The following is a 13,002-nucleotide window of genomic DNA, read 5'->3' on the forward strand; positions in this document are numbered from 1 at the left end:
CCATCTTCACAAATTCATTTCATAGCTAGGAGGAAAAGATAAGGTACTAATTTTCTTAATAATTCTCTCCAAATTTTCTCCATATACAGCCATGCAAATTGTCATTTGCCTTCCTTTAGTGAAGAAAGCTCCTTCGCTGGGTTTCTCCACTGAGTTTTCCCATGCTGATACTGATACAAGGATATCACACTTCAAGACATTGCTCTGCAAGCACACATTGTTAGCAGATAGATAAATATAATGAGATGGAAGGATATATACTAGAATTATCTAAACACCAGCACCACATTAACTGTGTTCTTTATTTTCTTGACATTAACCTGAGATGCACACATCCACAGTCTATCTCCACAGTTCAGGACCTAAATATGGATGCACTCATGAAACATCATTTTCTCTCTGAGGTTCTTTAACTATTTTCACTCCCCCAAAGAGTCTTGCAGAACAATGCATGGGTTTTTCCAAAAAAAACAACACAACATGTGTCATCTCTGCAAGAGGAGGCATAGTTCCCGGTCCACATATCCTTGGTAAGTTCATTCAAAACAGCCCATGTGCACCAGGAACACCTGGTGCACTCTTGATTTTTGAGCACAGATAAATGCTGGCTTTGTCTGCTGAATTCTGGACCTTAAACACTAGAGACATTCCCTGATGCCCAAGCCTTCTTAAAGATAAGAATATGATGCACTGAATTGGTCTCTTCTTGGTATTTTTTTTTACCATTAATTAATAATGTTCTACGATGTGTAGGAGGCACCAATCTATGAGTTTATCAGAATGTCTTTATAATTCAATTCATTTAAATCATCCTTGAGCAGAGTAATGTAAGGGTTTTTCTATGCCTATCAAATTTCAACCTCCTTTCCACTTCAACATATGTTTGGGGTTCTGTCTCATGGAATGGGTCTTCAATTCATTTAAATTATGTTGTTTACTCATGTAATATTTGTGACACTCTCATATGAATACATCTGCTAGAATGTCCCTGTTGTAGTTCACAGGATTTGCAGCTCTTTGATATTGACAATTGGAAGTAGTCTAATTTTCATTAATATGCATGCACATAAATAGGAATGAAGCTTGTATTTGGCAGGATCTCCATTTCTTTATGTTCATTTACTTAAGAAATAGTTTCCTTCTCAATAGGGTCATACTTACATAAAATTGTAGAGAATGTTGAATGGAATTGAAACAGTATTTTTTTCAGGAAGCTTATCTTTTATGGAACACTATTCACCCATGGTTTAAAGTAATATATTCCATTCTGGACTACTGGGGTTTTATTAGAGGCATAAGTTGTGTAGTAGGGAGTTATTTCACCCATTCAAATTCCTTGCATATATGTTCATAATTAATAATGTGCTTCTTTAATGGATTCCCACAAGAGTTTATAAAAGGCTCTCAGTATTTTCTGTACCTGAGATTCTCCACAAAGGAATGTGATTACATTGTTTTCCTTAAGCATCAACTACATTATGAAAATATTTCACCAGGGATTTGCTTTGTTTATTTTTGCAATATGCATTACAGATATACATTCTCTTACTACTGCTTGTTGGCAAAATTTGAGCAAATTATCATAGCCTTTAGACCTTGAAAATTAAAAAGCTAAGGGATATAGAGGAAAAAGTAAGCATAAACACAGCTTGAGAATCAATTGATGCTTGGTATAGAACAAATTTATTTAGAATGAGTTGAGAACTACATGAGTTTCCTGTAGGAAGAGGAAACTTCTTAAAGAACATTCTCACAAATGTTGGAAATCCAAAACTTATCACTTCACGCATCTAGAAGGCCCATTTTGGAAGCATCATTGGCCTTCACAGGACGCTTTAGTTTCAAATCGCTTATCTCAGAGAGAAACATGATCACACCAAAGAGTGACATGGTGGCTATAAGGAGGCCTACTGGTAACACCACAGTTAAATGTTTGCTTGTTAAAGCTTCTTTCTTAACAGGAAAATCAGATGGAAAGTCAAGAGTGGTGTGGCCATAAAAATCTACCATGTGGTTCCAGATCACAGAAACAAATGTGAACATGCTGCTAACAGACAAAATTAAGGCAGAGATCTTGTAGCAATATATCTGCATCTCCACTAGTGGGTTCTTCGTGCAGCTGATTTTAATGGCCATTACACAGAAAACCAGAACCACAGGCTTCATCAAAATGGCCCATACTACCAGGTTCTGAGCATACATAAATTCAGTTGAAATGTTCCAAGTTGAATCAATAGGGGTGTATACCAGCATCTTGGTTAGTGTTCCAGAGATGTTAAACTGCTGAGGGTAATATGCTTCAAACAGGCCAAAGGACACAAACTGCACAACATTGCTGTCAAATTCCCATAGGCGCCAGGATAAGATGCTTGCAATAAGTACTTCAAGCATGAAAGCTGCTAAGCTGCTAAGGAGGCCACTCAGCTTGTAGATGCAGTCCTTCTCATTGATAAATCTGTAGATGACACTAAACAAGTATAAAGTCAAATAATGACACAAAAGTATATGGGAAAACAATAGGCACATTACATTGGGCAGTAAGATCTCATACCCAGTCTGGGATTTCACATAAGTACATTTCCATGAATAAGTGTTTACTATACTACAAGTAACTGTATAAGAAGCCTGGAAGTCCATGACAATCAGAGGATTACTGTTTTCAAGTAATTTTGTTACAAAATTTTATGTATCTGTCAACTACTAAAATGTAATTTTATATTAACTAAGAATATTCACCCTTGGAATTAATAGTATAAAAATGAATTTGTATTGTCATATATGATGTGATGTTTATTATATGTGAATTCAATTCACAAATGCCAAAAATACATGAAAGCCACGAATACAAGAATGTTCAAATATCATTTCTAAATTACATTATAGCACTATCATGTGACTATTATAAACTGAAGTGTGCTGAAAGAATAAGCAAAATGGCCTGGTGAGAGCGAGAGGGTCTGCCCGGCCCGAGAGGTTTGTGCCTCAGGCCCTGGCGGGAGCCTCCTTGGCTCCGGGACTCCGAGGAGGGCAGGCTGCACGGGTGAGGGTGTGGAATACAGAGATCAGCAGTTTCTGGGACAGGCGAGAGCCACAGAGCTTCTGAGGCGGCGCCATCTTCGGCTCCAGACAACCGGCCACCTTCCTGGCCAAAGCAACACAGCTTCTGGGAAAGATCCTGTTTTGGGCCTTCATCTTTAGCCAGGAGGAGGTCCAAACACCAGATAACTGTACACCTTCCCTGAAAGAGGAGAACTTGCCTGCAGAGACTGCTCTGACCACTGAAACTCAGAGGAGAGAGCTAGTCTCCCACGCCTGCTGATAGAGGGTAACAAAATCAACAGAGGAACAATCTCTAAACAAAGACAACTATAACAACTAACTCCAGAGATTGCCAGATGGTGAAAGGTAAACGTAAGAATCCTACTAACAGAAACCACCTGAAAAGGTAGACCTGGATTTAAAAGCATATCTCATGATGATGGTAGAGGACATAAAGAAGGAATTTAATAACTCACTTAAAGAAATACAGGAGAACACTGCTAAAGAGTTACAAGTCCTTAAAGAAATACAGGAAAACACAACCAAACAGGTAGAAGTCCTTATAGAAAAACAGGAAAACACATCCAAACAGGTGATGGAAATGAACAAAACCATACTAGACCTAAAAAGGGAAGTAGATACAATAAAGAAAACCCAAAGTGAGGCAACGCTGAAGATAGAAACCCTAGGAAAGAAATCTGGAACCATAGATGCCAGCATCAGCAACAGAATACAAGAGATGGAAGAGAGAATCTCAGGTGCAGAAGATTCCATAGAGAACATCGGCACAACAATCAAAGAAAATGGAAAATGCAAAAAGATCCTAACTCAAAACATCCAGGAAATCCAGGACACAATGAGAAGACCAAACCTACGGATAATAGGAGTGGATGAGAATGAAGATTTTCAACTCAACGTACCATCAAACATCTTCAACAAAATTATTGAAGAAAACTTCCCAAATCTAAAGAAAGAGATGCCCATGAACATACAAGACGCCTACAGAACTCCAAATAGACTGGACCAGACAAGAAATTCCTCCCGACACATAATAATCAGAACATCAAATGCACTAAATAAAGATAGAATACTAAAAGCAGTAAGGGAAAAAGGACAAGTAACATATAAAGGCAAGCCTATCAGAATTACACCAGATTTTTCACCAGAGACTATGAAAGCCAGAAGAGCCTGGACAGATGTTTTATAGACACTAAGAGAACACAAATTCCAGCCCAGGCTACTATACCCAGCCAAACTCTCAATTACCATAGATGGAGAAACCAAAGTATTCCACGACAAAACTAAATTCACCCATTATCTCTCCACGAATCCAGCCCTTCAAAGGATAATAACAGAAAAAAAAAAAAAAAAACAATACAAGGACGGGTACCACGCCCTAGAAAAAACAAGAAGATAATCCCTCAACAAAACTAAACGAAGACAGCCACAAGAACAGAATGCCAACTTTAACAACAAAAATAACAGGAAGCAACAATTACTTTTCCTTAATATCTCTTAATATCAATGGTCTCAACTCCCCAATAAAAAGACATAGACTAACACACTGGCTACACAAACAAGACCCAACATTTTGCTGCTTACAGGAAACTCATCTCAGAGAAAAAGATAGACACTACCTGAGAATGAAAGGCTGGAAAACAATTTTCCAAGCAAATGGTATGAAGAAACAAGCTGGAGTAGCCATCCTAATATCTGATAAGATTGACTTCCAACCCAAAGTCATCAAAAAAGACAAGGAGGGGCACTTCGTTCTCATTAAAGGTAAAATCCTCCAAGAGGAACTCTCAATTCTGAATATCTATGCTCCAAAAACAAGGGCAGCCACATTCATTAAAGAAACTTTAGTAAAGCTCAAAGCACACATTGCACCTCACACAATAATAGTGGGAGACTTCAACACACCACTTTCACCAATGGACAGATCATGGAAACAGAAACTAAACAGGGACACACTGAAACTAACAGAAGTGATGAAACAAATGGATCTGACAGATATCTACAGAACATTTTATCCTAAAACAAAAGGATATACCTTCTTCTCAGCACCTCATGGTACCTTCTCCAAAACTGACCACATAATAGGTCACAAAACAGGCCTCAACAGATTCAAAAATATTGAAATTGTCCCATGCATCCTATCAGATCACCATGCACTAAGGCTGATCTTCAATAAGAAAATAAATAATAGAAAGCCAACATTCACGTGGAAACTGAACAACACTCTTCTCAATGATACCTTGGTCAAGGAAGGAATAAAGAAAGAAATTAAGGACTTTTTGGAGTTTAATGAAAATGAAGCCACAACATACCCAAACTTATGGGACACAATGAAAGCATTCCTAAGAGGAAAACTCATAGCTCTGAGTGCCTCCAAAAAGAAACTAGAGAGAGCACACATTAGCAGCTTGACAACACACCTAAAAGGTCTAGAAGAAAGGTAATCAAATTCACCCAAGAGGAGTAGAAGGCAGGAAATAATCAAACTGAGGGGTGAAATCAACCAAGCAGAAACAAGAAGAACTATTCAAAGAATTAACCAAACGAGGAGTTGGTTCTTTGAGAAAATCAACAAGATAGATAAACCCTTAGCTAGACTCACTAGAGGGCACAGGGATAAAATCCTAATTAACAAAATCAGAAATGAAAAGGGAGACATAACAACAGATCCTGAAGAAATCCAAAACACCATCAGATCCTTCTACAAGAGGCTATACTCAACAAAACTGGAAAACCTGGATGAAATGGACAAATTTCTGGACAGATACCAGGTACCAAAGTTGAATCAGGATCAAGTTGACCATCTAAACAGTCCCATATCCCCTAAAGAAATAGAAGCAGTTATTAATAGTCTCCCAGCCAAAAAAAGCCCCGGACCAGTTGGGTTTAGTGCAGAGTTCTATCAGATCTTCAAAGAAGACCTAATTCCAGTTCTTCACAAACTATTCCACAAAACAGAAACAAAAGGTACTCTACCCAACTCATTCTATGAAGCCACAATTACTCTGATACCTAAACCACAAAAAGACCCCACAAAGATAGAGAACTTCAGACCAATATCCCTTATGAATATTGATGCAAAAATCCTCAATAAAGTTCTTGCTAACCGAATCCAAGAACACATCAAAACAATCATCCATCCTGACCAAGTAGGTTTCATCCCAGGGATGCAGGGATGGTTCAATATATGGAAATCCATCAACGTAATCCAGTATACAAACAAACTCAAAGACAAAAACCACATGATCATCTCGTTAGATGCTGAGAAAGCATTTGACAAAATCCAACACCCATTCATGATAAAAGTCTTGGAAAGATCAGGAATTCAAGGCCCATACATAAACATGATAAAAGCAATCTACAGCAAACCAATAGCCAACATCAAAGTAAATGGTGAGAAGCTGGAAGCAATCCCACTAAAATCAGGGACCAGACAAGGCTGTCCACTCTCGCCCTACCTATTCAACATTGTACTTGAAGTCCTAGCCAGAGCAATTAGACAACAAAAGGAGATTAAGGGGATACAAATTGGAAAGGAAGAAGTCAAAATATCACTTTTTGCAGATGATATGATAGTATATATAAGTGACCCTAAAAATTCCACCAGAGAACTACTAAGCCTGATAAACAGCTTCAATGAAGTAGCTGGATATAAAATTAACTCACACAAGTCAATGGCCTTTCTGTATACAAAGGATAAACAGGCTGAGAAAGAAATTAGGGAAACAACACCCTTCTCAATAGTCACAAATAATATAAAATACCTTGGCATGACTCTAACTAAGGAAGTGAAAGATCTGTATGATAAGAACTTCAAGTCTCTAAAGAAAGAAATTAAAGAAGAGCTCAGAAGATGGAAAGATCTCCCATGCTCATGGATTGGCAGGATCAACATTGTAAAAATGGCTATTTTGCCAAAAGCAATCTACAGATTCAATGCAATCCCCATCAAAATTCCAACTCAATTCTTCAACGAATTAGAAAGGGCAATGTGCAGATTCATCTGGAATAACAAAAAACCGAGGATAGCAAAAACTCTTCTCAAGGATAAAAGAACCTCTGGTGGAATCACCATGCCGGACCTAAAACTGTACTACAGAGCAATTGTGATCAAAACTGCATGGTTCTGGTATAGTGACAGACAAGTAGACCAATGGAACAGAATTGAAGACCCAGAGATGAACCCACACACCTATCGTCACTTGATCTTTGACAAGGGAGCTAAAACCATCCAGTGGAAAAAAGACAGCATTTTCAACAAATGGTGCTGGCAGAACTGGCGGTCATCATGTAGAAGAATGCGAATTGATCCATTTCTATCTCCTTGTACTAAGGTCAAATCTAAGTGGATTAAGGAACTCCACATAAAACCAGAGACACTGAAACTTATAGAGGAGAAAGTAGGGAAAAGCCTCGAAGATATGTGTACACGGGAAAAAGTCCTGAATAGAAGAGCAATGACTTGTGCTGTAAGATCAAGAATCGATAAATGGGACCTCATAAAATTGCAAAGCTTCTGTAGGGCAAAAGACACTGTCAATAAGACAAAAAGGCCACCAACAGATTGGGAAAGGATCTTTACCTATCCCAAATCGGATAGGGGACTAATATCCAATATATATATAAAGAACTCAAGAAGGTGGACTCCAGAAAATCAAATAACCCCATTAAAAAATGGGGCTCAGAGCTGAACAAAGAATTCTCACCTGAGGAATACCGAATGGCAGAGAAACACCTGAAAAAATGTTCAACATCCTTAATCATCAGGGAAATGCAAATCAAAACAACACTGAGATTCCACTTCACTCCAGTCAGAATGGCTAAGATCAAAAACTCAGGTGACAGCAGATGTTGTCGAGGATGTGGAGAAAGGGGAACACTCCTCCATTGTTGGTGGGATTGCAAGCTTTTACAACCACTCTGGAAATCAGTCTGGCGGTTCCTCAGAAAATTGGACATAGTACTACCGGAGGATCCTGCAATACCTCTCCTGAGCAAATATCCAGAAGATGTCCCAACCGGCAAGAAGAACACATGCTCCACTATGTTCATAGCAGCCTTGTTTATAATAGCCAGAAGCTGGAAAGTACCCAGATGCCCCTCAACAGAGGAATGGATACAGAAAATGTGGTACATTTGCACAATGGAATACTACTCAGCTATTAAAAAATGAATTTATGAAATTCCTAGGCAAATGGATGGACCTGGAGGGTATCATCCTGAGTGAAGTAACCCAATCACAAAAGAACTCGCACAGTATGTACTCACTGATAAGTGGATAATAGCCCAGAAACTTAGGATACCCAAGATATAAGATACAACTTGCCAAACGCATGAAATTCAAGAAGAACAAAGACCAAAGTGTGGACACTTTACCCTTTCTTAGAAATGGGAACAAAACACCCATAGAAGGAGTTAAAGAGACAAAATTTGGAGCTGTGACGAAAGAATGGACCATCTAGTGACTGCCATATGCAGGGATCCATCCCATAATCAGCTTCCAAATGCTGACACCATTGCATACACTAGCAAGATTTCGCTGAAAGGACCCAGATATAGCTCTCTCTTGTGAGACTATGCCGGGGCCTAGCAAACACAGAAGTGGATGATCACAGTCAGCTATTGGATGGGTCACACGGCCCCTAATGGAGGAGCTAGAGAAATTACCCAAGGAGCTAAAGGGAACTGCAACCCTATAGGTGGAACAACAATATGAGCTAACCAGTACCCGGGAGCTCTTGTCTTTAGCTGCATATGTATCAAAAGATGGCCTAGTCGGCCATCACTGCAAAGAGAGGCCCATTGGACTTGCAAACTTTATATGTCCCAGTACAGGGGAAAGCCAGGGCCAAAAAGGGGGAGTGGGTGGGAAGGGGATTGGGGGGGTGGGTATGGGGGACCTTTGGGATAGCATTGAAAATGTAAATGAGGAAAATACCTAATAAAAAAAGAATAAGCAAAATGAAAACTGATATGGCATAATGATGTATGTACAAATTTCATATATGAAACAGCTATAGACTTATATATGTATACAGGCTTGATAGACACACTGTCATGAACCCACACACTTGCAAACAGGAACACATCAAAATTACATGCCAAAGGAACTCTATGTAGAAAAAACTAACAGTGTTGAATGTCTTTGTGGCATATCTTTTTGAAATGTGAAAATCTTTAAAAAGCTATACAAATTTTTAATTAAGGGCACAGTGAAAATGAATTTCAAAATATGTAAATATCTAGGCCACAGCTACTCCTCAGTGAAAGGGTGATTGCTGCTCTTGTGAAAGGGCCTAAAATCATTCTTCAGTGCCAAAGTCTGAAATCTACACACAAATCAGGAAGACTTGTTAAAATTTACATAATTTAAATATAATGTATTCAAATGCCCATTTTCAGGTTATGAACTTTATTTGATTGTTGCACATATACTGACTATCTCTTGTCTAACTTTTAAGAAAAATAGACTCCAATTGTAATGTATGCACAAGTTCATTTAGATCTGTACTAAGTTAAAACTTTGGAAATAGTTAATGTTCATAGAAAACTGTGAATCGAGGGATTCCATGGGTTATTTGAAAATAAAACCACGGGGGGGGGGGAAATTTTTGTATCTACCATATATGTGGTATATTTCATTGCCACTGTATATGCAGATGTTTTGAGGGTACTAAAATCATGATCTAGTGGCTAGGAAAACTTCCCTCCCAGGCACCCACTCTTTAACACCTACTAGGGAATGTGCTTCCTATTTGGAGAAGATAGTATCTGTACCACTTGAAAAGTTATAGCAGAGAGATAGGATTCCTTTTTTTTAATATTATTAACATTTTATTAGATGAAGTTAAAATATGATTACATAATTTCCTTCTTCCCTCAAACCGTTCCTATTTATATTACCTCCCTTACTCCCAAATGTATGGCCCCATTTTCTTTATTTATATAAAATGTAATATTCATTAGCCCAGAAACTTAGTATAGCGAGAGATAACGTACAAGATGCAAAACACATGAAACTGAAGAACGAAGACCAAAGTGTAAACACTTTGCTCCTTCTTAGAATTGGAAACAATCACCCATGGAAGGAGTTACAGAGACAAAGTTTGGAGCTGAGACAAAAGGATGGACCATGTAGAGACTGCCATATCCAGGGATCCATCCCATAGTCAGCATCCAAACGATGACACCATGGCATACACTAGCAAGCCTTTGTTGCAAGGACCGTGATATACCTGTCCCTTGTGATACTAGACCGGGGCCCAGCAAACACATAAGTGGATGCTCACAATGAGCTATTGGATAGATCACAGGGCCCCCAATGGAGAAGCTAGAGAAAGTATCCAAGGAGCTAAAGAGATCTGCAAACCTATCGGTGGAACAACATTATGAACTAACCAGTACCCCAGAGCTCTTGACTCTAGCTGCATATGTATCAAAAGATGGCCTAGTCGGCCATCACTGGAAAGAGAGGCCCATTGGTCAGGCAAACTTTATATGCCCCAGTACAGGGGAACGCCAGGGCCAAAAAATAGGAATGTGTGGGTAGGGGAGTGGGGGGGGGTGTGTGTGGGAATTTTGGGATAGCATTGGAAATGTAATTGAGGAAAATACGTAATAAAAATAAATAAAAATAAAATGTAATATTCTACAACTATACACACACACACATATATTTATAAGTATATAACTACAATCTTCTCAGTGCATACAATGTTACTTGTATTTATATTTCAAATCTGATCAGTCGATATAGTTTCACCAATGGGAAGATTCTTTCCAGGGTGCCTTAGGGTTTTATTGCGATGAAGAGACACCATGACTACAACAACTCTTTTTGTTAAAGATTTTTTTCATATACATTTCAAATCCTACCCTGAAAGTTCCCTATATCCTCCCCATGCCATGCTTCCCTACACACCCACTCCCACTTCTTGGCCCTGGCATTACCCTGTACTGTGGCATATAATGTTTTCAATACCAAGGGGCGAGAGATAGGATTCTAATTGATGGTATCTTCAGTAATACCCTGTTCAAGTCTTCTTACTTACCAAGGCAAATCTGTGCCAGTGAATTGCAGGAACAGTGAATATCGATTTACAACTACACAAAGGTGGAAAGTGTTATTATGCCACACAGATGAACTAGTCTAGAAGGACCAGGTTTTGCCTATGTTTGAATCCCATGGAGTAGATGTATCTCTTTCATACAGACCCATTTTAAAACCCTCTATCCAACTTGTGTAATGTTTTACCTCCGAGTATCAACGATGAGTTGATCCATTTGAAAGATGCTGTGATCATAAATATCTTTGAATTCACAGGAAATGTTGAATAGAAATGGAGTCCCAAGGAGGTGAATCACCTTTAGGAAGTGAAATTGTGTTAGGCAGAAATTTCAACTCAGAACAGTGTCTCACCAACCAACTGCTGACTCACACATACCTTTACAATTCTGTCCTACTTTGATTAGTTGGAGCCTCATTTATAAACTTCACAGAGCTTAAACATCCTGAAATGTCTAAACCTCCAGTCAGATCTGCACAATCATTATGCCCCTGTTATATTTAGGAAAAGAGAGCATAATTCACCCACTCATGTCCAGGAAATTATAAAGGTGTAATAACACAAGCTGAAGAGCTCTCTTACACAAGCATGGCTTCCACACACTTGATATCCTCAGATGTACATATATGGAAATTTATATTAACAAATTACTAAAAATTATGTCAAGTACCTTTTTTGTCTTCTTGGTCTTATGAAATGAACAGTTATTACTAATAACTAAATAACATGTCAAATACTTGTGTGGGGAATATGGCTATGGAGAGAAAGTCTGGTTTCCAGTTGAGCTGAGGTCTGAACCTTGGGACCTGGTGCTGACAATTCAACTACATGCAAAGGAAGGAGTTCTCTCATGTCTCCTGGAACTCTGGCTCCTGTTGAAGTTACTGCCCCCCCTATGTCCCCCACAAGAGAAACATGGTTAGTAGTTGCATAGGCAATGTTCCAAGCTTATGACCTGCAGGATAAACACCTCCCCAGTTAACTAGCAACAGCATACCATAGGAGGGCTGTTTGGGTCTTCCTCTCTCTATTGCTCTCTATATCTTACTCCCTTTACTCTCCTCTCTACTCTCCTCTCATTCTCTTGCTCTCTCTTTCTCTCTAGCCTTTGTTCTTTCTGTCTCCCTTTTCCCCCTCTCTTCTCTTGGCCATGGCCTGACTCTCTCTCTTTCCACCTTTTCTCTTTCATCCTGCCTTTCTACAATAAAGCTCTAAAACCATAGACTGTCTATGTTCATCTGTGCTTACTCTTGCCTGTATGAGAACATCTCTCCCTCAGCCCTCTCCCCCATAACTCCAGGGCACAGGGTGTTGGCCTGGGGCCCCATGGTTTTTGGGACTGCCCCTTGTCCAGCACTGTAGAGTGGGGTCAGTGGCTTAGATACCCACCCAGGGCCGAGTAGACAGTGACAGGCATTTCTCTCGCTTCTGCCTGCCCAGAGCACAGGAGAAACTATGGCTAGACATGGGATATCCTCTGTTCCCCCTCCTTCCCCAGCCCCCTTTTAGTTCCCACAAACTTGCCTTTATCTTTTCATTGAAGTGCAACTGTTAGTGACTGCCCAGTGTTAGAGACTCACATTAAAAAGTTTTATGTTTCCAAGACTACCAAAAGTGAATGGCTCATTATGACTCAGACTTAAGATATAGTCTTAAAGGGCCAGTGATGCTAATGCTCTTCTCATATGTTAGAATGTTTCTGGAAATATTTTTTTTCATTTTTAATTTAGAAAGATTCCTTATACAGCATAACTTGATGATGGATTTCCCCTTTGATATTTGAAGATCCTTCCACACCTGCATACTCACCCCAACTGTATATCAATTTACTCATTACAACAAAGCATAAAAGGTCTTATAATACCCTTAATTATAGTAG

The 13,002-nt window shown here is 39.0% G+C and overlaps 1 protein-coding gene across 2 annotated transcripts; it reads right to left on the reverse strand.

The window, feature by feature from the left end:
• Positions 1-1,662: 1,662 nt before the first annotated feature.
• On the reverse strand, positions 1,663-12,718 carry Samt1c (spermatogenesis associated multipass transmembrane protein 1c). 2 transcript variants are annotated; one of them, NM_001243016.1, is made up of 3 exons: positions 12,648-12,718; positions 11,312-11,421; positions 1,663-2,467 (listed from the first exon to the last, which is right to left on the reverse strand). In NM_001243016.1, the coding sequence occupies exons 2-3, from the start codon at positions 11,338-11,340 to the stop codon at positions 1,783-1,785; spliced, it is 714 nt and encodes a 237-aa protein (NP_001229945.1). In that variant the 5' UTR covers positions 11,341-11,421; positions 12,648-12,718; the 3' UTR covers positions 1,663-1,782. The 2 variants fall into 2 exon arrangements, with proteins under 2 accessions (NP_001229945.1, XP_017174077.1); XM_017318588.1 differs by lacking the exon at positions 12,648-12,718 and having other exon boundaries at positions 1,665-2,455; positions 11,312-11,420.
• Positions 12,719-13,002: the final 284 nt, after the last annotated feature.

The sequence above is a fragment of the Mus musculus genome, chromosome X (genome assembly GCF_000001635.26).
Source record: "Mus musculus strain C57BL/6J chromosome X, GRCm38.p6 C57BL/6J".
Lineage (NCBI taxonomy): Eukaryota > Metazoa > Chordata > Mammalia > Rodentia > Muridae > Mus > Mus musculus.

Coding starts and splice junctions, on each gene's coding strand:
- Samt1c (NM_001243016.1), bottom strand. CDS start 11,340: ATGGATCAACTCATCGTTGATACTCGGAG. Junction 2,468..11,311: donor CTCATCGTTGATACTCGGAG/GTAAAACATTAC, acceptor ATACTTGTTTAG/TGTCATCTACAGATTTATCA.